Consider the following 25,557-nt stretch of genomic DNA (forward strand, 5'->3'; position numbering starts at 1 on the left):
CGAACTCCTGGACTCAAGCAATCTGCCTGCCTCAGACTCCCAAAGTGCTGGGATTACGAGCGTGATCCACTACTCCAGGACTAAAAGTGGGTTTAGTTTGTTTTTTGAGACAGAGTCTCGCTCTGTCACACAGGATGGAGTGCAGTGGCTCGATCTCGGCTCACTGCAACCTCCGCCTCCCTGGCTGTTTTGTATTCTTAGTAGAGACAGGGTTTCACTATGTTGGTCAGGCTGGTCTCGAACTCCTGACCTTGTGATCCACCCGCCTCAGCCTCCCAAAGTACTGGGATTACAGGCGTGAGCCACCGTGCCCAGCCTAGTTTTGTTTTCTTGAGACAGCGTCTCGCTCTGTCACCCAGGCTGGAGTGCAGCGGTGTGATCTCTGCTCACTGCAACCTCTGGCTCCCGAGCTTCAGTGATCCTCCCATGTTGCCCATGTGAAAGAAAAATATTTTGGGCCCCAAAATCACTAAGGAAAAGTCAAGCTGGAAACTGCGCAAGGGAAACCTGCCTCCCATTCTATTCAAAGTCACTCCTCTGCTCACTGAGATAGATGCATATCTCATCGCCTCCTTTGGAAAGGCTGATCAGAAACTCAAAAGAATGCAGCCTCCAGTGTCTCACCTATCTGTGCCCAGCAAGCTCCCTCCCCGCTTGGAGTGTTCCTGCCTTTGCTTCAAGTTGTCCCACCTTTCCAGAACCACCAACGTACTTCTTACATATATTGATTGGTGTCTCATGTCTCCCTAAAATGTATAAAACCAAGCTGTGCCCCAACCACCCTGGGGACATGTCATCAGTGCAAGGCTCTTGCATTGGTTGGAACCCCGAGAACGCGCCAACAGACAACACGAGGCGGTGTGGAGCAACACGCTGTTTTAATGAGAGCCTGGGTGCAGACAGGCTGAGGCCTAAAATGGCATCAGCCCCAAGTGAGGACGGGGCAGGGGTTTTATAGTCCTCTGTAAACAGGAATTGTCCCAGCCTGACGTGACTGCTATGTAGTACCGGGGCGACCTCCCTCTTGATCTTCAGGGGGTACGTGTCTTCCAGCCAGCTCTCTTCCTGCCTCTGCTATCTTGCTGCTGGCGCAAGTTTGTACCTTGAGACTGGGCCTGAGGAGGAGGAGTTATTCATCCCTCAAGCTTTCAGGCCCCGAGGAGAATCTTCCATTCCTGTCTATTTGGTTATAGAAAAGGGGAAAGGGATGACTTTCTCAATAACTACTTCAGGCGTGACATAGGGGTGGCGTGGGCACCTTGGAAAAAGAAAAACTTAATTTTTGGGGTATTCTTGAGAGACGGGTTGGTATCCATCGTGCCGCTGTAGCAGGAGCATCGTCTGGATTGTCTGGCGGTTAACTGTAGTTTCAACAAGAGTTTTAATGGGACAACACAGGGGAGAAACAGGAGGACCCCAGTAATGAAGATGACTGTCCCCACGAGCATTTTAAATCCTCCCAAATTAGAGAAACACCCTCCTAGAAGGTTTGTTGGGTCCCATCCCTTCCAGGTTTGGACTGGTACACGGGCTACTTTTCTGATGTTTGAAGCGATTTCTAGAACCACTTTTCCATTATTGCGTGTGTTAAACAGACAGCAATTGGAGATATTAAACTTACCACAGACCGCACCTTCTTCTGCTAATAAGTAGTCCAGTGCCAGCCTGTTTTGAGAAATTGCCGCGCGCATTTGGTTTTGTTGTTGCGTGAGCATTTCTAGGGCTGAGGCAGTTTGGTTAGTGATTATCTCTAGAACAGCTTGTGGTCTAATCGCTCTATTTGGCATATATATGGGAGTGCGATAACCCCGTGAACCATCCTCTGCCCAAGTGGCGGGACCGTAATATTCAATGATCCGTTGCGGAGGCCACTCGTCCTCTCACAATCTTTGGCTCCCTCCTACCTCCAAGGATCATTTTTCTCTGGTTATCATACACAGGGACCCTGAGGGTGTTGCCCGCCTGCTTTGGAAGTAAAAAGAATCCAGGTTTAATTGTGCCTAGGAAGCAAGTACCTTGCCAGTGATAAGGTAGCCGTGAGTAAGCCTGGGTTCCCCATATCCAGAGGAATCCATCGGGGCAGTCCGTCGTCGGCTGGTGTTCCTAGGATTGTCACATAGTGCACTTAGGCGGGGGTATGCGGCAGAAGGGTTAGTGGTGTTTGTACCGTACCAGGCCTTTTTTGACAAGGCACAATTGAGGTAGCTTAAGTTAGAAGGAGACCAGGCTCCGGGGGGTAACCTTGGCCACCACTCAGCTATGCAGGCATTGACTGTTAGGGTTTGGTGACAGGGGTTTTCACCTACAGCGCGATGGGTTTTATCAGTCCACTTGCGGGATATGCACGCCATCCCTCGTACTGGGTTGGTAAGTGTCCAGGACTGTGGGTGTTCCTGAGGAGTGAAAGTGAGGCTGGGGTTTTGGGATGCCAGTAAGTAAGGGGGAATGTCTATCCCATCCCATGGCCACTGTTCACTCATAAAGCTCCCCCACATACCCAGCAATTGGACACATTCATGGTAAGCACAATGCTTCTCCTAGATCTACAAACAGGTTTTTTCCTGGCTTGGGAAGGGATGCATCTGCTTATAGTTTTTGTATAAAGGAATGGAAATGCCGTGGGTGATTTTCAGGGGGAGTTGTTGGTTTTGAGGCTTTGGCTATCATCTGTTCTCTCTTTATGTCCTCGAGCACCTGAGTGTTTACTCCCCATTGTCCAATTTTGGTGAAGCAAAGCCACTGCTTCCCTCTGGGGCAAATAGCCCCATTACGACTGCCACATACTCCTAGATTCTTTACTTTATAATAACTCTTTCCTGATTCAACACATTCCTCGATTAAGGTTCCATAACAGGATCTTTCTATATGAGTATAGTAAGTAAAGTATTGTTGCATCTTCCCTCTGTAGTGCAAAGACTGATAACACTCATGGCAGCTCGGAGGGGCTGCTGTGGACAGCAGGACAGCTACTGACAGTATTAGGATCGTGGTGAGAGATATTCCTGTATTAAGACTTTTGGTTGGAAGAAAGGTATAGCAAGTGGTTGGGTAGATACAGGCCATTCCTGGAAGCAGGTGGTTAGTCTTCCTTGTGTTTTGGTTTTAAGAAAAAAATGTTGGTTAATTTAAACTGGGTAGGAGAAATTGGCCCAGACGAACACTTAGCTGTTAATGTTTTGGAGGAAGAAGCCGCCTTGGGGGTGAGCTTGACCGTGGTGTGATGGATCCAGTTGGGGAGTCCTTGGACTCTCACTGCAGTTGGTATGCTGAGTATCACAGTGTAGGGGCCTGTCCACTTCAGTGGTAGCTTTTTGTGAGGGTCAGGTTGGCCGATAAACACATCTGTGCCTGCAAGACAGTTATGATGTTGAGAGGATAAGAAGGTGTCGGCAGGGAGAGGCATGGCCTCATTCACTGCTTCACGAATGAGAGACCGTGTCTGGATTCAGGAGGGGAGGTAATTCCCGAGTGGCTCAGAGTCTGTTAAGGGTGGAGGTCCTAAGACAAAAGTTCGGCCATACGTGATCTCAAAGGGACAATAAAAAAAGGCTGCCTTTGGTGTTGCCAGAGTCTCATGAGGGCGAAAGGGAGACTTCTCATCCACGACTGGCAGATTTCTAGAGTGAGCTTGGTGAGTTGGGCTTTAAGGACAGAGTTGACCTTTTCAACTTTGCCTGAAGATTGAGGCCAGTAGGGTGGGTGGAGAACCCATTTTATTCCCAAGGATGTAGAGGCGCCTTGGGTGATTTGGCTGATAAAGGCAGGCCCATTATCGGACCAGATGGATGTTGGGGAGTCTGAAACAGGGAATTATATGCATGTTGAGAGTTTGTGTGATGATATTTGCACCTTCTGAAGTTGTTGGGAATGCTTCTACCCACCTGGAGAAAGTACAGACAAAGACTAGAAGATAGCGGAGCCATTTATGGGGCGGCATGTGAATAAGTCTACCTGCCAATCCTGCCCAGGTCCCTAGCCCTGGGCTTGGTGGGTAGGAAAAGGCGGTGGCCAGAGGGAACCCTGGGGTGACACTGAGTGGCAGATAGAGCAGGACTGGGTGATCTCTCGAACAGGGCTGGAAAGATGAGGACAAATGAGGATAGGGCGGAGACGTTGCAGGAGAGGCTTGTACCCAACATGGAAAGAGTTGTGGAGGCTTTGGAGGACAGGGATTGTTTGAGAGTGAGGAGAGCAAAGCGCCCTTCCTTGACATACCGTGGTCCTTGTTTTTGAAGGTTTTGGGCTTGGCAGTCCTCTTTTTCTTCTGGGGAGTAAAGAGGAGAGAACGAGGACAGGGAAAGAAACTGGCCTTGCACGGGTTGTAGGGCTATTTCTTTGGCTACTCTATCTGCTAAAGCATTTCTGGCCAATATAGGATTGTCTGGGGTTTGGTGGCCCCTGCAATGAATGATGGCAAGTTTCTGTGGGAGCCTGGCAGCCTGAAGGAGCTTGCTGATGAGAGCATTTATGACAGGGGTGTTGTTTGCAGTTAGGAAACCCCCTTCTTTCCAGATGGACAAGTTTGAGTGCACTACATGGAACACATAATGAGAATCTGAATACACATCCAGCTGCTTGAGTGACAGCTCAAGTGAGGACGATGAGTTCAGCCTTTTGGGAGGTGGTTCCTAGGAGGAGCAGATTAGCTTCAATAGTGTGGGCGGGTGACACTATAGCATAGCCAGCATGTTGGCGTCCTTGATGTAGGAAGGAGCTGCCATCTATAAACCAAGTAAAGGAGGCATCTGGAAGGGGTTGGTCTGTTAGGTTTGGAAAAGGTATAAGAAAAGTTTGAACAGTGTCCACACAGAAGTGTGCAGGGTCTTAGGAGGTAGTGGCTTCAGGTAAGAGTGTGGCCGGGTAACAGGAGCTGGTTAGCACGGTGATTTGGGGGGTTTCTATGAATAAAGCATACAGTTGGAGGAGCCATGGGGCAGAGATGAGCTAGCATGTCTTTGATGTTATGGGCTCACTAAACTGTTAGGTTGGCATCAAGAGATAGTTTTAGGCTTTCAAGGGTGAGGACAGCAGCTGCCACCAGTGCTTGGAAGCAAGCAGGCCATCCGAGAACTGTGGTTTCGAGCTGTTTAGAGAGGTAGGCAACAACCTGGAGGGCGGGTCCCTTAGACTGAGTTAGAACACATAGTGCAACTCCATGCCGTTTGTCGGGATAGAGGGAGAAAGGTTTGGTGAGGTTTGGGAGGGTGAGGTTGGGGGCTGAGGTGACAGCCTTCTGGAGTAGGCAGAAAGGTTGGGTAATAGGCTGTGCAGGGTTTAAAGGCTCATGGAGAGGGCCTTTAGCAGCTTGGTATAACAGTTTGGCTAGTAAAGCGAAGGAGGGAACCCAGAGCCTAAAATATCCCACTAGTCCTAGAAAAGAGAGAATTTCTTGCTTAGTTTGCGGAGGCGGGAGGGACTGGAAGAGGGATATGTGGTCTGTTGTGAGCCCTTGGGTTCGTGGGGTAAGAGCTAGGCCTAGATAGATGACTAAAGGGGTGCATGTTTGCACTTTTTTAGGGGAGACTGGATACCCCCACTCTGCCAGAAGTTTAAAAGAGATAGTATGGGCGTTGTAGTCTTTTTGAGGGGGCTACACAGGAGTAGATCATCAAGGAGAGTGGACGGTTTTAGGGATAAGGTACAGCGGTCACGAGCAAGGGCCTGCCCAAAAAGGTGGGTGCTGTCTCTAAAACCTTGAGGTAGTATGCACCAGGTAAGCTGATGTGAAAGGTGGGTGTTGGGGTCTTCCCACATAACAGCAAAGAGGTCTTGAGAATCAGGGTATAAATGAATTGTGGAAAAAAGCACCTTTAGGTCTAGGACAGAAAAATGGGTGGTATTGGAGGGAATTGTGGAAAGTAAAGTGCATGTGTTAGGAACTACCGGACATACTGGGAGTACGGTTTGGTTAATGAGCCTGAAGTCCTGGACTAAGTGGTAAGTTTCATCTGGCTTTTTAACAGGTAGAATTGGTGTGTTTAAAAGGAAGTTTGTTGGGTGGAGGAGGTGACTGGCCAGGAGGCAAGAAATGATAGGCTTTAGGCCTACAAGAGCTGCTTGGGGGATTGGATGCTGCTTCTGTGATAGGAACTGGGTGGGGATTTTAAGGGTAATGCGGAAGGGGGTGTGGTGTTTTGCAACTGAGGGTGTGGAGGTATCTCAAACAGCGGGGTTAACCACGGATGGGGGATAAGGAAAGGTTGCATGTTTTAGGGTGGGAGGTTGCAGGAGTAGAAGAAAGTTAGAAGCCCTGGTGGGGTCTGGGTGGATATGTTGGGTACTATGGGGAACGTGGGAGTGAAGGGTGGTGTGGAGTTTTGAAAGGATGGATGGCTCTGCCTAGGAGTGGAGTTGAACATGAGGGCAGGACTAAGAGTGAGTGAAGGAAAAGGCATGAAGGGAGCAGAAGAGTGGAGAGGGGCTCAGGGTTTGGAGACCATCAATTGTCCATCAATTCCCACAACAGAGACCTGGTAGGACTTGGTGCGTCCTGAAAAATTAGATAAAGCAGAGTAGGTTGACTTGATATTAATTTGAAAAACATACTGGCCTACCTGCCATCATCAGGGTTACCCTTGGCTCAGATGAGGCAATGGTAGTTGCCGGGGTGTCTGTTCCAGGGCACTGTCAGTCTTCAGCGGCAAGGCCGATGAGATCGAGTAGGTTTTGGCCGGCTCAGGAAGGGATGGGGGCGGTCTTTGCAGGGGCCGCTCACAGTCTGACTTCCAGTGGGGTCCTCTGCAGAGGGGGCACGGCCTGGTGGGCTTACCTGGGTTTGGGCATTGTCTGGACCAGTGGCCTTCATTGCCGCACTTGAAACAGGTGCCAGGTGGAGGTGGATTGCTAGGAGGCTCCGGTGTGGAGCTGCGGCCCCGTAGGCCTGCAGGGCCCCGATGGCGGAGGCAAGCATTTGAAACTTTGCCTGTTTTTGCCTTTCACTTTCCTCATCACGATTGTTAAAGGCTTTGAGGGCTAAATCAAGAAGGTCTCGTTGTGGGGTTTGAGGGCCATTGTCAAGCTTCCAAAGCTTGGGCCGGCTATGGAGGATGGGTTGGGAGATGAACCAAAGGTTTAAGATAGTGGTTCCTTCTGGGCTGGCTGGGTCTAGGTTGGTATATTTTCTCATGGCTTCCGTTAAACAAGAGAGGAAAAAGCGCTGGGTTTTTGTCAGGCCCTTGGGTGATTTCTGAAAGTTTTTCATCGTTTACCGCTTTACGGGGACCCTTTTTGAGTCCTGCAAGGAGACACACAATCACGTGGTCTCAATGGCGGCATCCAAAGGCCCAGTCTTGATAATCCCAGTGGGGGTCCTAGCTGGGGACTGCCTCTGTGCCAGTAGGCTGGGCAGCAGCTTGGTGTTGAATTGTATCAGCATGTGCCTGAGCTAGGGTCCAGATACGGTCCCAGTCTTCTGGGGTGAGGGTGGAAGGGAGGATAAGGTAGAGGTCATGCCAAGTTAGTTCATAAGACGGGGTGAGGTACTGAAACTCTCTAATATAAAAGGCAGGGTCTTCTGGAAATAAACCGAGTCTTTTGTGAATTCGAGAGTGATCAGTGAGGGAGAAGGTAACATGAACCCTAACAAATACCTTCAGTTCCTGCTACTTCCCGAAGGGGGCATTCTAGCACAGACGCTGAAGTAAGGGTGGGGCGTGGGCCAAAAGTAATGCCTGAATGAGTATAGGCAGGAAAGAAAGAAAAGCCAGAAGTGGTTCCTGCTGAGGGTTTGAAGGGGGAAGGGAGGTGGAGTTAATAGGCAGCAGAGGATAGATAGGAGGGGAAGGTGGCGGGTGGGTTTACAGGCCTCAGGAGAGAGTGGTGGGGAAAGAGAATGGGTACAGGCAGTGAAAGAATTGTCCTGAGGAGAGGATGGTGTAGGAAAAGAAGTGGATACTCTTACTCTTGGAGGCGGTGCTGGCTGGGAAGACAAAGAGGAGGCTTGGGGGGTTAAAGAAGACAGTTGAGAGGAAGAGGTAGGAGCTGGAAGGCGTGGACAGCAGTTGGCCGGATCCAACAAGGAAAAAGAGTTAGGGTCGGGAGGAGAAAAGCGATCAGGGCGGCGAGAATGGAGGGGGAGGATTTGAACAGGTGAGCAAGAGCAGAGGCCGGGTTGTAATCTGAGTGCGAACAAGGCCTGGATATAAGGAATTTCTCCCCATTTGTCCAGCCGTCAGCAATAATTGCTTAAGTCAGTTAAAATCGTAAAGTCGTATGTTCCATTTGCCGCCCATTTGGACCCACTGTCCAATTTGTACTGTGGCCAGACTGAATTGCAAAGAAAGAACACGGTGCTTAGAGGGATATCTTGCCTGAGGCCTAAGGTTTGCAGGTTTTTCATGAGGCAGCCTAGAGGGCTGTCCTTTGGAATGGAAGACTGGGAATTTCCCATAACGGAAGGTAGGCTCAGGAGAACGGGAAAAGTAGACCATCCTTGACAGCCGGAGGGAGATGATAAAAGGAGCATTTGCCACCGCTGCCTTTTGCATTCCCAGAACAGGATCAAATGGCTTAGAGTCCCCCTAAGACCCGATGATCAGCGAGTGCCTGGCACACACCTTAGCTTTTTTTTTTTTTTGAGACAGAGTCTTGCTCTGTTACCCAGGCTAGAGTGCAGTGGCGCGATCTCTGCTCACTGCAACCTCCACCTCCCGGGTTCAAGCGATTCTCCTGCCTCAGCCTCCCGAGTAGCTGGGATTACAGAGGCCTGCCACTGTGCCCAGCTAATTTTTGTAATTTTTGTATTTTTAGTAGAGACGGGGTTTCACCATGTTGACCAGGCTGGTCTCGAACTCCTGACCTCGTGAATCCAACGGCCTCAGCTTCCCAAAGTGCTGGGATTACAGGCATGAACCACCATGCCCGGCCATGCCATAGCCTTCTTGGACCCATGTTGGATTTTGGGGCTGGAGAAACCAAGAGAGGCCAGGTGGATTTTTCCCTGTTAACCGGGCTCCAGGAAACTTACCAGTAGGCGAGATCAGTGACCGATGTGCATGCAGAGAGAGGCGACTAGAGGCTGAGGAGCTTCCTTTGTCCGGCTGCTGTGGCCTGCTCTCCCAGATGGAGGGGTGGTAGGTCCACCGGGGACATGGACCGAAGCCCCTCGCGGGTTTCAGGGCCAGACGCAAGGCTCTTGCATTGGTTGGAACCCCGAGAACGCGCCAACAGACAACACGAGGCGGTGTGGAGCAACACGCTGTTTTAATGAGCGCCTGCGTGCAGACAGGCTGAGGCCTAAAATGGCTTCAGCCCCAAGTGAGGAGGGGGCAGGGCTTTTATAGTCCTCTGTAAACAGGAATTGTCCCAGCCTGACGTGACTGCTATGTAGTACCCAGACGGCCTCCCTCTTGATCTTCAGAGAGTATGTGTCTTCCAGCCAGCTCTCTTCCTGCCTCTGCTATCTTGCTGCTGGTGCAAGTTTGCACGTTGGGACTGGGCCTGAGGAGGAGGAGTTATTCATTCCCTCAAGCTTTCAGGCCCCTGGGAGAATCTTTCAATCAGGACTTCCTGAGGTGGTGTCACAGGTGCCTGCCCAACCTTGGCAAAATAAACTTTCTAAATTAACAAGAGACCTGTCTCAGCTGGGCGCGGTGGCTCACGCCTGTAATCCTAACACTTTGGGAGGCCCAGGCGGGTGGATCACGAGGTCAGGAGATCGAGATCGTCCTGGCTAACACAGTGAAACCCCGTCTCTACTAAAAATACAAAAAGTTAGCCGGGCATTGTTGCAGGCACCTGTAGTCCCAGCTACTCCGGAGGCTGAGCCAGGAGAATGGCCTGAACCCGGGAGACGGAGCTTGCGGTGAGCGGAGATTGCGCCACTGCACTCCAGCCTGGGCGACAGAGTGAGCCTCCATCTCAAAAAAAAAAAAAATAGACCTGTCTCAGATTTTCCAGGTTCACACCCAAAATGGTCTCAAACTCCTGGCCTCAAGTAATCCATCTGCCTTGGCCTCCCAAAGTGCTGGGATTACAGGTGTGGGCCATTGTGCCTGGCCTCACATGGGATTTTTTTAAAATTCTGACAGAGTCTAACTCTATTGCCCAGGCTGGACTGCAGTGGTGCAATCTTGGTTCAGTGCAACCTCCATCTCCCGGGTTCAAGCGATTGTCCTGCCTCAGCCTCCTGAATACCTGGGATTAGATGTGCACGCCATCACGCCCAGCTAATTTTTTTTTTTTTTTTTTTGGTAGAGATGGGGTTTCGCCATGTTGGACAGGCTGGTCTCAAACTCCTGACCTCAAATGATCTGGCCTGCCTTGGCCTCCCAAAGAGCTGGAATTGTAGGTATGAGCCATCCGCGCCTGCCCACAAGTGGGTTTTTTGTTTTTTGTTTCTTCTTTTTTGTTTTTTGTTTTGAGACGGAGTCTCACTCTGTCGCCCAGGCTGGAGTGCAGTGGCGCGATCTCGGCTCACTGCAAGCTCCGCCTCCCGGGTTCACTCCATCCTCCTGCCTCAGCCTCCTGAGTAGCTGGGACTACAGGCGCCCGTTGACCACTCCCGGCTAATTTTTTTATATTTTTAGTAGAGACGGGGTTTCACTGTGTTAGCCAGGATGGTCTCGATTTCCTGACCTCGTGATCCGCCCGCCTATCCTGCCAAAGTGCTGGGATTACAGGCGTGAGCCGCCGCGCCCCGCCTTCACAGGTGGATTTTTAAAGGAAAAAAGAGGCAGTTGCTAAATTGCTTGCCAACAATTTACATTAAGATACATAAGCGATTTATCGGCTTGTTCTTTGTATCACAAATTCCATAAATTTAGAAACATGATTGTAATGAGTGAAGCAGGTATTCAGGGACTACATGGCTAAACAATTGCGCTGGGCATGGGTGGAGGGCACGAGTGAAGTCCCGAGCTCAGGTCTCTCTGTGCAAGCCTAGCAGAGCACAGAACGCTCTGGGCTATCTTTTCACCTAGGGAATACGGTGGGCGGGACAAATCTGGGGGTATAGACAAGCTGGGGATGGCTGTGCCTCGCTGAGGGACTGACACAGGCAGCCAGTGTGTGAGCCCAAAGCTTCCAAGACACCTCTCAGCCAATGTGGAAAGTTTATTTTGCCGAGTTTACAGACGCACCTGTGACAGCCTCAGGAGGACCTGAGGACGTGTGCCCAAGGTGGTCGGGCACAGCTTGCTTTCATACACTTCAGGGAGACATGAGACATCAATCAATATGTGTGAGGCCAGCCGTGGTGGCTCACGCCTGTAACCCCAGCACTTTGGGAGGCTGAGGCGGGCCGATCACCTGAGGTCCGGAGTTTGAGACCAGCCTGGCCAACATGGTGAAACCTCATCTCTACTAAAAATAAAAAATTAGCTGGGCATGGTGGTGGGTGCCTGCAGCCCCAGGCCGAGGCAGGAGAATGGCTTGAACCCGGGAGGTGAAGGTTGCAGTGAGCCGAGACTGCACCCCTGCACTCCAGCCTGGGCGACAGAGTGAGACTCCATCTCAAAAAAAAAAAAAAAAAAAGACAAAAGGTTGCATTCTTTTGAGTCCTTGGTCAGCCTTCCACTGAATACACAATTGAGTCTGGCTCAGTGAATCTGCATTTTTACATAAACAATAGGACAGAGGAAGCAATCAGATGTGCGTTTGTCTCAGGGGAGCCTGAGGGATGACCAAGCTGTCTGTCCTTTGTCCACAAGGAATTTTCCTGTGAGCAAATTGTGAGGGAGATATTTATGTTCTTATCTTTGCACCTGTTTTATTTAGGAATAGAATGGGAGGCAGGTTTTCCTGACATGATTTCCAGCTTGACTTCCCTTGGCTTAGTGATTTGGGGGTCCCGAGATTTATTTTCCTTTCACAGGTGTCTTGAAACTGCCTTTGAAAAATGGTGAGAGTTGGCAGGGTGCGGTGGCTCACACCTGTAATCCCAGCACTTTGGGAGGCTGAGGCGGGCGGATCACGAGGTCAGGAGATCGAGACCATCCTGGCTAACACGGTGAAACTCCGTCTCTACTAAAAATACAAAAAATTAGCCGGGCGTGGTGGTGGGTGCCTGCAGTCCCAGCTACTTGGGAGGCTGAGGCAGGAGAATGGCATGAACCCCGGGGGGCAGAGCTTGCAGTGAGCCGAGATTGTGCCACTGCACTCCAGCCTGGGCAACAGAGCGAGACTCCGTCTCAAAAAAAAAAAAAGAAAAAGAAAAATAGTGACAGTAGGAGAAATCTGACAGAGAGTAGATTCCACCTTGCTTCTGATCTCTAGCTGTTCTTGCTCATTCCTGGGCATAAGCCAAGCTAACCATGGAGGAATTTCGTTTGTAATTCAACTTGAAAGCAAGGATGCTAATAGTCCTTTCCTGACACTAACCCTCCTCGCTCAGGGACCAAAAACTGCCTTTCAAAGACTAATGAAAGGCCACAAGAATAATATTATGGGACAGGCCTGAATAAATGTAGGTGTAATTTCTTTCTTTCTTTCTTTTTTTTTTTTTTCTTTTTGAGACAAAGTCTCACTCTGTCACCCAGGCTGGAGCACAGTGGTGTTATCTTGGTTCACCACAACCTCCACCTCCCAGGTTCAAGCGATTCTCCTGCCTCAGCCTCTCAAGTAGCCGGGACTACAGGCGTGTGCCACCATGCCCAGCTAATTTTTGTATTTTTAGTAGTAACAGAGTTTCACTATGTTGGCCAAGCTGGTCTTGAACTCCTGATGTTGTGATCTGCCCATCTCTGCCTCCCAAAGTGCTGGGATTACAGATGTGAGCCACCGTGCCTGGCAGTGTAGTTTGTTTGTTTGTTTCTTTCTTTTTTTCAGACAGGGTCTCACTCTGTTGCTTAGGCTGGAGTACAGTGGTATGAACTTGGCTCAGTTGCAACCTCCATCGCCTGAGCTCAGGTGATCCTCCTGCCTCAGCCTCCTAAGTAGCTGGGACCACAGGCGTGTGCCACCATGCCCAGCTAATTTTTGGTATTTTTTATAGAGATGGGGGTTTCACCGTGTTGCTCAGGCTGGTCTGGAACTCCTGGGCTCAAAGGATCCTCCCACCTTGGCCTCCCAAAGTGTTGGGATTAAGGGCGTGAGCCACTGCTCTGGGCCTATAACCCTTTACTGCCCAGGAACCATGTAGCCAGAGGCAGCTGGATTTGTGACTTCCTCAATTGCTCCAATAGATAACATCACTATTGTAGAACCAAAGATTGGCCTTTTTTTCTTTTTGAGACAGTTTCACTTTTGTCTCCCAGGCTGGAGTGCAATGGCACATCTCAGATCACTGCAACCTCCGCCTCCTGGGTTCAAGCCATTGTCCTGCCTCAGCCTCCCAAGTAGCTGGGATTATAGGCACCCGCCACCATGCCCGGGTAATTTTTGTGTTTTTAGTAGAGACGGGGTTTCATCATATTGGCCAGGCTGGTCTCAAACTCTTGACCTCAGATGATCCACCCGCCTCAGCCTCCCAGAGTGCTGGGATTACAGGCATGAGCCACCGTGACCAGACGAGGTTGGTCTTTTGAGATTTTTTTTTCAAACTTTCTGGTGTGAACCCCAAATATATGAGACTGGTCTCGGTCAATTTAGGAAGTTTATTTTGTCAAAGTTAAGGACACATGCTGTGACACAGCCTCAGGTGATCCTGATAACATGTGCCCAAAATGGTCAGGGCACAGTTTGGTTTGACATATTTCAGGGAGACGTGCGACATCAATCAATATATGTAAGGTGTCCATTGGTTCGGCCTGGAAGGGCGGGACAACTTGAAGCAGGGAGAGGGCTCCCAAGTCATAGGTAGATAAGAGAAAAATGGTTGTGTTCTTTTGCATTTCTGACTAGCCTTTACAAAGGAGGCAACCAGATATGCATTTATCTCAGTGAGCAGAGGGATGACTTTGACTAGTGTGGAAGGCAGGTTTGCCAGGAGCAGTTCCCAGCTTGACTTTTCCCTTTGTGATTTGGGGGTCCCTAGATTTATTTTCCTTTCACACTTGCAACTGAGTGGCCCTACTGGGACCCGTGACTCGTGACCCAGCCAATCCTGTGGCCCCACCCAGAGGCAGACTCAGCACATGAGGAATGTTCTCCATACCTGTAAGATTTCTTTTTCTTTTTATATATATATATATATACACACACACACATATATATACACACACATATATATAATATTTTTATTATACTTTAAGCTCTAGGGTACATGTGCACAGTGTACAGGTTTGTTACATATGTATACATGTGCCATGTTGGTGTGCTGTACCCATTAACTCGTCATTTACATTAGGTATATCTCCTAATGCTATCCCTACCCACTCCTCTCATTTTTTTTTTTTTTTTTAAACAGGGCCTGCCTCTATTCTCCAGGCTGGAGTGCTGGAGTGCAGTGGCACTATCACAGTTCACTGCAGCATCCAACTCTGCGACTGAAGTGATCCTCCCACCTCAGCCTCCCAAGTAGCTAGAACTACAGGCATGTGCCACCACGCCCGGCTAATTGTTTTGTGGTGGTGGTGGTGGTGGTGGTGGTTTTTGAGATGGAGTTTCACTCTTGTTGCCCAGGCTAGAGTGCAGTGGCACGATCTCGGCTCACTGCAACCTCCACCTCCCGGCTTCAAGCAATTCTCCTGCCTCAGCCTCCCGAATAGCTGGGATTACAGGCATGCATCACCACACCCGGATACTTTTGTATTTTTACTAGAGACAGGGTTTCTCCATGTTGGTCAGGCTGCAGTAGAACTCAGGTTATCCACCCTGGCCTCCCAAAGTGCTGGAATTACAGGTGTGAGCCACTGCGCTCGGCTGTTGTTGTGTTTTTGTTGTTGTTGTTGTTTTTGAGGTTGAGTCTCGCTCTGTTGCCCAGGCTGGAGTGCACTGGCACAATCTCACTCACTGCAACCTCTGCCTCCTAGGTTCAAGCGATTCTTGTGCCTCAGCATCCCCATTAGCTGGGATTACAGGCATGCCCCAACATGCCTCACTAATTTTTATATTTTTAGTAGAGATGGGATTTCACCATGTTGGCCAGGCTGGTCTCAAACTCTTGACCTCAGTTGATACACCCGCTTCAGCCTCCCAAAGTGCTGGGATTACAGGCATGAGCCACAGTGCCCAGGTGATACCCCTATCATTTCATCCCTAACCATTTAGCTGCACCCATTCCCTAGCTCCATGCCTACCAGATTGTCCATAAAAACCCTAACCTGCAAGTCTTTGGAGAGACTGATTTGAGTAGGAACTCCATCTCCCACGGGGCTGGCCTCACGTTAATTAAACTCTTTCTTTACTGCAATACCGCAGTCAGTCTCAGTGACCTGCTGTTATCTCTGAGGCAGGCAGGAAGAACCCATCAGGGAATCAGTCTTGCTGTAAACATGGGAAGAAAGTGGCTGATCAGAGGGAAGCTTCTTTGTACTTCTGAGTCAGTCAAGGCCTGACCCACAGATCCGCATGGCAGGATCCTTCTGGAGGCTCCCCAGGGCCACAGAGCAGCTTCCTGCACCCCTGGCTCATCTGTTCCCATGATCCCAGCCAGTGGAGGGAGTAGAACCACTGCACTGAGGGATGTGGTCCTACTGCTCCACACAGGCACCCACTCCTCTTTTTTTCTATTTTTTTAGAAACGAGGTCTCACCATGTCGGCCTGGCTGGAGTGCAGTGGCATGATCACAGTGAGGGAAGACAGAGACGCTCTCATATTGTTTTATACTCAGAAAAAGAAAGAGAAGCAAAACTAAAGGCAGGTAGCCCAGCGCCTAGGAACCCGACCCGAAACCAGGCCTGGGCCTGCCTGACCTAAGCCTGGTAGTTAAAATTCGACCCCCGACCTAGCAATTGATGTTATCTATCTATAGATTCCAGACATTGTGTGGAAGGACATTGTGAAACCTCCCTTTCTGTTCTGTTTCACTCTGACCACCAAAGCTCCAGCCCTGTCACGTACCCCCTGGCTTGCTCAATCGATCACAACCCTCCACGCGGACCCCCTTAGAGTTGTGAGCCCTTAAAAGGAACAGAAGTTGAGCACCTGAGGAGCTCAGATTTTAAGACGCTAGCCTGCCAATGCTCCCAGCTGATTAAAGCCACTCCCTTCACTATCTCGGTGTCTGAGGGGTTTTGTCTGCGGCTCATCCTGCTACATTTCTTGCTTCCCTAACCGGGAAGCAAGGTGATTAATGGACAGTTGAGGCAGCTCCTTAGGCGGCTTTAGCCTGCCCTGTGGAACATCCCTGCAGGGGACTCCAACCAGCCCGAGCGACACGGATCCTGAGAATGCTCCCGGGTAGGCATTTGCCCTGGTGGGACGCCCCCCAGAGCAGTGTGTGGCAGGCCCCCATGGCGGATCAATGCAGTGGCTGAACACTGGGAAGGAACTGGCACTTGGAGTCCGGACATCTGAAACTTGGTAAGACTAGTCTTTGAAACTTGCCCACTCCATTTGAGTGGAAGCGTGGCCTGATCACCCACAGCGTGCCTGTACCGGCACTTTGGTTTTGGTTTTGACTTGGTTTGAATTGCTTGACAGGATTGGTGTTGGGAACTTGCCCACTCCATTCGAGTGGAAGCGTGGCCTGATCACCCACGGTGTGCCTGTACCGGCACTTTGGTTTTTGTTTTTGACTTGACTTAGATTGTTTGATACTTTGGTTTTGGTTTTGACCTGGCTTGGATTTCTGGATACTCTGATTTTGGTTTTGATTTTGGTTTGGTGTAAACTGCAAAAGTGTGTGTGTGCGCCCTTTTTACCTGTTCTTTGTTTTGTGGTGTGCGTGTGGTGTGAGCGTGGTGTTTTGTCTTGAAGAAGCATGAGTCAGACACAAATAAGCCCACCCTACTAGGAACTATGTTGAAAATTTTCAAGAAAGGATTTAAAGGAGATTACAGTGTTACTATGACACCAGGAAATCTTAGAACTTTGTGTGAAATAGACTGGCCAGCATTAGAGGTAGGTTGGCCATCAGAAAGAAGCTTAGACAGGTCCCTTGATTCAAAGGTATGGCACAAAGTAACTTGTAAGCCAGGGCACCCAGACCAGTTTCCATACATAGACACTTGGTTACAGCTGGTTTTAGACCCCTTCCCCCCAACAGTAGTTAAAAGAGACAGAAAGTCAAAGAGAGAAAGAGAAAGAGAGAAATATACAAGTAGTTAAGAAAAAAACAGTATACCCTATTCCTTTAATAGCCAAGGTAAATTTAAAACCTATAATTGATAATTGAAGGTATTCTCCGTAACCCTGTAACACTCTAATACCACTTTGTTGTCAGTGTAAGCAATGGCGTATCCCGAAAGCATTGAAGCCTTCCTATCAAAAATCCTTAACCCAGTAACCCGTGGATGGCCCAGATGCATTCAATCTGTAGCGGCAGCTGCTTTGCTAACAGAAAAAAAAGTTTAAAAAAAAAAAAAAGGCAGTTGGAGTTTTAACCCAGACTGTAGGGCCCTGGCCAAGGCCAGTGGACTATCTCTCAAAACAACTAGACAGGGTTTCCAAAGGCTGGCCCCCATGTCTAAGGGCTGTTAGCACAAGAAGCAGATAAGCTAACTCTTAGCCAAAATCTAAAGTCCCCCCATGCTGTGGCGACTTTAATAAATACCAAAGGACATCATTAGCTAATGAATGCTAGACTAACTAGATACCAAACCTTGCTCTGTGAAAATCCCCGCATAACCATCGAAGTTTGCAACACCCTAAACCCTGCCACGTTGCTCCTGGTATCAGAGAGCCCAGTTAAACATAACTGTGTAGAAGTGTTGGACTGAGTTTATTCTAGTGGGCCCAACCTCCGAGACCATCCTTAAACATCAGTAGACTGGGAGCTGTACGTGGATGGGAGCAGCTTCGCCAACCCCTGCAAAGTGACTCTGAAAAAGACGACAAGCCCTGCTCCAGTCACACCCGGAAGCTGACTGGTCCACGCATGGCCAAAGCATGAGACAACTCATCGCGGGACTCATTTTCCTTAAAATTTTGACTTGTATAGTAAGGACTTCAACTGACCTTCCTCAGACTGAGGACTGTTACCAGTATACACATCAAGTCACTGAGGTAGGACAAAAGGTTGCTATGGTCCTGTTCTATTACGGTTATTACAAGTGTACCGTTTGTATAATGCTATTCTATCCAAGGTATACAGCCCAGGAAATAACCAACCTGATGCCTGTTATGACCCATTTTAAGCCTCCCATGATCACAGTTTTTAAAATAAAATTAAGGACTGGTCATTTTCTAGGTGATACAAGTAAACTAACAGCTAGGACAGAAGAAAGACGGGTCCCCAAGCATATAACCCTAAAATTTAATGCTTGTGCCACTATCGATAGCAATCAGCATAGAATAAGATGCGGTTGTTTAAATTGAAAAAAAAAAAGTTACACGGCAGGAAATAAGTATATCTGCCATGAATTAAGCTCATGTACAACTGTGTGTAATTACTGGTCTTGTGTCATCTGGACTACTTGGAAAAAGGATGAAAAAGATCCTGTTTAGCTCCAAAAAGGAGAAAGCAGCCCCGCCTGTATGAGTGGAAGCTGCAAACCCCTTAAAATTAGTAATTACAAATCCCTTAAACCCAAGGTAGAAAAAAAGAGAACACATATCTCTGGGCATGGATAGAAAAGGACTAGATCCTAGAGTAAATATCGTAGTAAAAGAGAAGGTTCATAAACTCTCTCCAGAACCAGTATTTCAGACTTTCTATGATGAACTAAATGTGCCAGTACCAGAGACTCCAGGAAAAATGAGAAATCATTTTTGCAATTAGCCAAGCATGTAGCCCAGTCTCTAAATGTCACTTCATGTTATGTTTGTGGAGAAACTGTAATAGGAGATCAATGGCCATAAGAAGCCTGAGAATTAGTGCCTACAGACCCAGTTCCTGATGAATTCCCTGCCCAAAAGAAATCACCTTGATCATTTCTAGGTTCTAAAAGTCTCAATTATTAGAAAATATTGCATAGCTAAAAAAAGGAAAGAATTCACTCATTCGGTAGGATGACTTAGTTGCCTCGGACAAAAACTGTATAATGGTACCACAAAAACAGTTACATGGTGGAGTTCAAACCATACAGATAAAAATCCATTCAGTAAATTTCCAAAGTTGCAGACCATTTGGGCCCACCCAGAATCCCACTGGGACTGGAGGCCCCCACTGGGCTATACTAGATATGTAGACATACAGCCTATGCTAAGCTGCCTGACCAGTGGACAGGTAGTTGTGTTATTGGCACTATTAAACCATCTTTCTTCCTACTGCCCATAAAAACAGGCAAATTCCTGGGCTTCCCTGTCTATGCTTCCTGCGAAAAGTGAAACATAGCCATAGATGATTAAAAAGATGATGAATGGCCTCCTAAAAAAAGTATACAATACTCTCAGGAGGCTGAGGCAGGAGAATGGCATGAACCCAGGAGGTGGAGCTTGCAGTGAGCTGAGATCACCCCACTGCACTCCAGCCTGGGTGACAGAGTGAGACTCCATCTCAAAAAAAAAAAAAAATTATACAATACTATAGGCCTGCCACTTAGACACAAGACAGTTCATGGGGATACTGGACCCCCATTTACATGCTCAACTGAATCTTATGGCTGCAAGCTGTTTTAGAAATCATCACTAATAAAACCGGTCAAGCCTTGACTGTTCTGGCCCCGCAAGAAACTCAGATAAGAAATGCTATCTATCAAAACAGATTGGCTAGCAGCTACTTGCTATCGATCAATAGATCGGCCCCTTGCTAGCAGTTCCCAGCACTAGGAGGATTTAAAACTCTTACAATAGGAGTTATAGTAGTAACAGAAACCTGCTTACTGCTCCCTTATTTGCTACCTGTACTTCTTCAAATGATAAAAAGCTTCATCGCTACCTTAGCTCACCAAAACGCATCAAGTGTACTATATGAATCACTATCAATCTATTGTACAATGTAATGCCCGACCTTGTTTTTACTAAAGCTGTTTTTAGACTCTCCCTTTCCTTTAATCACCTAGCCTTGTTTCCACCTGAATTGACTCTCCCTTAGCTGAGAGAGCCAGACAGACTCCATCTTGGCTCTTTCACTGGCAGCCCCTTCCTCAAGGACTTAACTTGTGCAAGCTGACTCCCAGCACATCCAAGAATGCAATTAACTGATAAGATACTGTGGTGAGCTCTATGCGCAATTCCCAGGAATTTGTCCCATTGATAACACCCAAAGCCTCATGTCTATCACCTTGTAATAGTCTTAAAGCCCCTGCACCTGGAACTGTTTGCTTTCCTGTAATCATTTATCCTTTTAACTTTTTTGCCTACATTACTTCTGTAAAATTGTTTTAACTAGACACCCCCTCCCCTTTCTAAGCCAAAGTATAAAAGAAAATCTAGCCCCTTCTTTGGGGCCAAGAGAACTTTCAGCATTAGCCATCACCGCCGGCTAAATAAACGGACTCTTAATTCATCTCAAAGTGTGGCGTTTTCTCTAACTCGCTCAGGTACAACAACAAGAAGACATAAATGGCAAAAATAAGAGTGAGAACTCCCACTAATAAAAACTGAAAGTCTCAAAGGGGGGGAATGAGATAAGAGAGAGACCCTCTCATATTGTTTTATATTGTTTTATACTCAGAAAAAGAGAAGCGAAACTAAAGGCAGGTAGCCCGGCGCCTAGGAACCCGACCCGAAACCAGGCCTGGGCCTGCCTGACCTAAGCCTGGTAGTTAAAATTCGACCCCTGACCTAGCAACTGATGTTATCTACAGATTCCAGGCATTGTACAGAAGGACACTGTGAAACCTCCCGTTCTGTTTCACTCTGACCACTGGTGCTCGCAGCCCCTGTCACGTACCCTCTGGCTTGCTCCATCGATCACGACCCTCTCACGCGGAGCCCCTTAGAGTTGTGAGCCCTTAAAAGGGACAGAAGTTGAGCACCTGAGGAACTCGGATTTTAAGACGCTAGCCTGCTGATGCTCCCAGATGATTAAAGCCACTCCCTTCACTATCTCGGTGTCTGAGGGGTTTTGTCCGAGGCTCGTCCTGCTACAACAGTTCACTATTATCTCAAACTCCTGAGCTCCAGTGATTCTCCTGCCTGTGAAAGGAAAATAAATCTTGCCCCTCTCCCCACCCCAAATCACTAAGGTAAAGGGAAAAGTCAAGCTGGAAACTGCTTAGGGCCAAACTGCCTCCCATTCTATTCAAAGTCACCCCTCTGCTCACTGAGATAGATGCATGTCTGATGGCCTCCTTTGGAAAGACTAATCAGAAACTCAAAAGAATGCAACCATTCGTCTCTCTCCTACCCATGACCTGCAATCCCCCTCCCCACTTCCAGTCTTCTTTGCCTTTGCTTCAAGTTGTCCTGCCTTCCAGACCGAACCAATGTACTTCTTACCTATATTGATATCTCATGTCTCCTTAAAATGTATAAAACCAAACTGTGCCCCAACCATCCTGGGCACATGTTGTCAGGACCTCCTGAAGCTGTGTCATGGGTGCGTTGTCAACCTTGGCAAAATAAACTTTCTAAATTAACTGAGGACTGCCTCAAATTTTCAAGGTTCACATGCCTTAGCCTCCCGAGTAACTGGGACTATAGGCACGTGCCACCACGCCCGACTAATTTTGTTGTTGTTGAGACAGAGTCTAGCTATATTGCCCAGGCTGGTCTCCAACTGCTGGGCTCAAGTGATCTTCCCGCCTCTGCCTCCCAAAGCGCTGGGATTACAGCCACAAGCCACCACACCCAGCCTTCTTTTTCTCTTTCCAGCATTGGCTTTGAAATCTTATGAAATCCAAACGGATGGGAGCCTAGGCTAACGAGTATGTCTTGATGGTTTTAGTTCATCAGAACCCTTGCCAAGATTTTATTTTTAAATGTACGGCTTAAAATATATCATCCTTGGCCCTGAGCCAGTGAGAGGAAGCCAAAGTAAAACACTATCTTCTCCAGGACATATGGAAAGTCGCTGCTGCCGGAGTAAGGGAGAAATTCTAGAAAGGACGTTCTAGTGCAACAGGCAAAGTTTTATGGCACCAACAGCTATTTTCCAGGAAAGAATCTTTAAACTATGGAGTTTATGGAAACAAAGAAAGGGGGGAAAAAGACATTTCTGCAAACTGACCTAAGCCCTGGGAATCTGAACCTTCCTATCTGAGGAAAGGGAAGGGGGACTCTGAGGGCCTCTGCAGGACACAGGTGCAATGTTTACCTGCTGCTGTCAGTGAGGCTCCTCTGCATGGAGGAGCCCTTCCTTGGTCTGAGTTGTACTTAAAAGCAGGCCCTTGTCTTTCTTTTTTTTTGAGACAGGCTCTCACTCTCTCCCCCAGGCTGGAGTGCAGTGGCGTGACCTTGGCTCACTGCAACCTCCACCTCCCGGGTTCAAGCGATTCTCCCACCTCAGCCTCCCAAGATGGGACCACAGGCGTGCACCACCATGCCCAGCTCATTTTTGTATTTTTTGGTAGAGACAGGGTTTCACCATCTTGGCCAGACTGGTGACAAACTCTTGACCTCAAGTGATGTTCCTGCCTCAGCTTCCCAAAGTGCTGAGATTTCAGGTATGAGCCACCGTGCCTGGCCCAGGCCCTTGCCTTTCTCATGGCTTTCAGTCTCCACCCTTCCTCCCTTTTCCTTGTGCCACTGAGCACTTTAAAAATTCTAATTGTGTCACCAGACGGGGTTGCAAACTAAGGCATCTGCTTGCGGGAGTCAGCCTAAGCCAGCTCATGGGGCTTGAAGTTTTGTTTTTGTTCCTTGTTTGTTTTTGAGATGGAATTTTGCTCTTATTGCCGAGGCTGGAGTGCAATGGTGCGATCTCAGCTCACTGCAACCTCTGCCTCCCGGGTTCAAGCGATTCTCCTGCTTCAGCCTTCCAAGTAGCTGGGATTACAAGCATGTGCCAGCAAGCCTGGCTGATTTTTTTGTATTTTTAGTAAAGATGGGATTTCTCCGTGTTGGCCAGGCTGGTCTTGAACTCCCGACCTCAGGTGATCCACCCACCTTGGCCTCCCAAAGTGCTGGGATTGCAGGCATGAGCCACCGTGCCCGGTCAAAGTATTTTTAAGGTGTATTTTGCAGCATCTTTTGATGCTCTTCATACTTTTTTCAATCTTTCAGTTATTTAAGTGCATCATTCTCTTTCCACAATCTCAGCACCCTGAGGGTTTCCGCTTCTCTTCTGCCCCTTGGTGAAAGCTCTATTTATGATTCTTCTTGTAAAACTGAACACCTTGGGTGGCTCTTCCACTCAGTCCAGCTTGAGCCACACTGCCTAGAGGCCAGGGTGATCCTGGGATGTCACAAGCACGGTGAAGGGACCCTTATGTTACAGGAAAGGGGTCCAGATCCAGACCTCAAAAGAGGGTTCTTAGATCTCGTGCAAAAAAGAATTCATGGCCAGTCCGTAAAGTGAAACCAAGTTTATTAAGAAAATAAAGGAATAAGGGAATGGCTACTCCAAAGAGGGAATAGGAATAGAACTAGGAAATGGTGTGCAGTGCTACTAGATAGTCAAAGTTGCAGATTTTTGAATTTATTGTTGGAGTTAGGGTGTCATTACAAAAAAATACGAAAAGAGATGGTTAGCAGTGCCACTGAAGACATGTTAGGTTAATATATAATGTATGAGTCTGTGTAATGGATAGTTTTTATTCATCATAAAATTTTCAAAAGACTCACAGATGTGTGGCCTTTGCAGCTGTTCTTCCCTCGCTAACAGCGTTAGGCTCTGACTCAGAGAGGAGTTTTGTGCCAAAGAATTCTGGCAGCGTCTACAGTTCTTGTGAAATTCCCAGTGAGGAAATCTTTCATTGTGAGCAGGGGCGACGACGACAAGACGATCCAGGCGGATTGGGAAGGATCCCAGGAAGAAAGAAGACTGAGCCCCGGGCACATGAAATGTATCAGCCTCAAAATTCTTACCTTTCTTTACATCTTTCTATTTACAAAGTCTTGTTTTTGTTTTTGTTTGAGATGGAGTTTCACTCTGTCGCCCAGGCTGGAGTGCAGTGGCACAACCACAACCTCCGCCTCCCGGGTTCAAGCGCTTCTCCTGCCTCAGCCTCCAGAGTAGCTGGGATGACAGGCGCATGCCACCACACCTGGCCAATTTTGTATTTTTAGCAGAGATGGAGTTTCTCCATGTTGGTCAGGCTGGTCTCAAACTCCCGACCTCAGGTGATCTGCCAGCCTCGGCCTCCCAAAGTGCTGGAATTACAGGTGTGAGCCACCGCACCCGACCCTGTTTTTGTTTTTTGACATGGAGTCTCGCTCTGTCACCCAAGCTGGAGTGCAACGGCACGATCCTGGCTCACTGCAGCTTCCACCTCCCAGGTTCAAGGGGTTCTCCTGCCTCAGCCTCCCCAGTAGCTGGGATTACAGGTGCCTGCCACCACAACCAGCTAATATTTGTATTTTTAGTAGAGATGAGGCTTCACCATGTCGGCCAGGCTGGTCTCAAACTCCTGACCTGAGGTGATCCACTTGCCTTGGCCTCCCAAAGTGCTGAGATTACATGTGTGATCCACTGCACCCAGCCCAAAGTCTGTTTTTCTTGGCGGGGGTTGGCAGTCAGAGAGCAAATCAGAGTGGCATATGCACAAAAGATTGAGAACAGAACCGTGATTTGGAGAGGGAATTCTCCAGCCAGGGTGTCACAAAGCCACTCACCTGCTCGTGTGAGGGTCTGAATGCATGTGTTTGAGTGTCAGAGGTGTGTGAACCAGAGCAACTCAATCTTGAATAGGGGCTGGGTAAAGTGAGGCTGAGACCTCCCAGGGCTGCATTCCCAGATGGTTAAGGCATTCTAAGTCACAAGATGAGATAGGAGGTTCGCACAAGACACTGGTCATAAAGACCTTGCTGATAAAACAGGCTGTAGTAAAGAAGCCGGCTAGGACTGGGCACGGTGGCTCATGCCTGTAATCTCAGCACTTTGGGAGGCCAAGGCAGGTGGATCACCTGAGGTCAGGAGTTTGAGACCAGCCTGACCAACATGGAGAAACCCTGTCTCTACTAAAAAGTACAAAATTAGCTGGGTATGGTGGCACATGCCAGTAGTCCCAGCTACTCGAGAGACTGAAGAAGGAGAATTGCTTGATCCCGGGAGGCAGAGGTTGTGGTGGGCCGAGATCGCTCCATTGCACTTCAGCCTGGGCAACAAGAGTGAAACTCTGTCTCACAAAAAAAAAAAAAAAAAAGTTATAGGTAGGACAATTTCCAGGTATGGTTGTTTTGCAATCAAGGCATCTCAGTGGATCCACCAAAGAGGAGGTTTGTCTCTGTGCCTGGATGGTCTCATTACTCATTCATGAGACAAAGAACGGGAAAGTAGAGGGTCTGGGTGTGGCTTTGTCACAGGTAAACAAACACTGGTGCCAGACAGGCATGGTGGCTCATGCCTATAGTCTTAGCACTTTGGAAGGTCGAGGCAAGAGGATCCGTTGAGCCCAGGAATTTGAGACCAGCCTGCACAACATGGTGAGATCTCATCTCTACAAAAATTTAAAAGTTAACCAGGCATGGTGGTGCATGCCTGTAATTCCAGCTACTCTGGAGGCTGAAGTTGGAAGATTAACCGAGCCCAGGAGGCGGAGGTTGCAGTGAGCTATGATTGCACCACTGCACTCCAGCCTGGGCAACAGGGT

The 25,557-nt window shown here is 48.5% G+C and overlaps 2 protein-coding genes across 2 annotated transcripts; both read right to left on the reverse strand.

Moving 5' to 3' along the window:
- Positions 1-1,309: 1,309 nt before the first annotated feature.
- Positions 1,310-9,215, reverse strand: ERVH48-1 (endogenous retrovirus group 48 member 1, envelope). Its single transcript, NM_001309206.2, is given in 2 exon segments — positions 1,310-3,348; positions 8,966-9,215. A coding segment is annotated over 1 exon segment (477 nt). The 5' UTR covers positions 3,064-3,348; positions 8,966-9,215; the 3' UTR covers positions 1,310-2,586.
- LOC134760818 (uncharacterized) lies at positions 3,080-24,606 on the reverse strand. The gene is made up of 5 exons (XM_063720829.1): positions 24,581-24,606; positions 15,881-15,939; positions 12,319-12,355; positions 8,966-9,234; positions 3,080-3,348 (listed from the first exon to the last, which is right to left on the reverse strand). The coding sequence occupies exons 1-5, from the start codon at positions 24,604-24,606 to the stop codon at positions 3,080-3,082; spliced, it is 660 nt and encodes a 219-aa protein (XP_063576899.1).
- Positions 24,607-25,557: the final 951 nt, after the last annotated feature.

The sequence above is a fragment of the Pongo abelii genome, chromosome 22 (assembly GCF_028885655.2).
Source record: "Pongo abelii isolate AG06213 chromosome 22, NHGRI_mPonAbe1-v2.0_pri, whole genome shotgun sequence".
In the NCBI taxonomy this organism is placed as follows: Eukaryota; Metazoa; Chordata; class Mammalia; order Primates; family Hominidae; genus Pongo; species Pongo abelii.

Bases quoted from the DNA above. Each gene is read 5' to 3' on its own strand.
- LOC134760818 (XM_063720829.1), bottom strand. From the start codon at position 24,606: ATGCATTCAGACCCTCACACGAGCAG. The intron at 9,235-12,318 runs GTTAGTGTCAGG...AAGCCATTTTAG, and splicing joins TTGGTCCCTGAGCGAGGAGG to GCCTCAGCCTGTCTGCACGC. The intron at 3,349-8,965 runs GTAAGTTTCCTG...ACTGTCTTGCAG, and splicing joins GTCACTGATCTCGCCTACTG to GCACAGATGTGTTTATCGGC.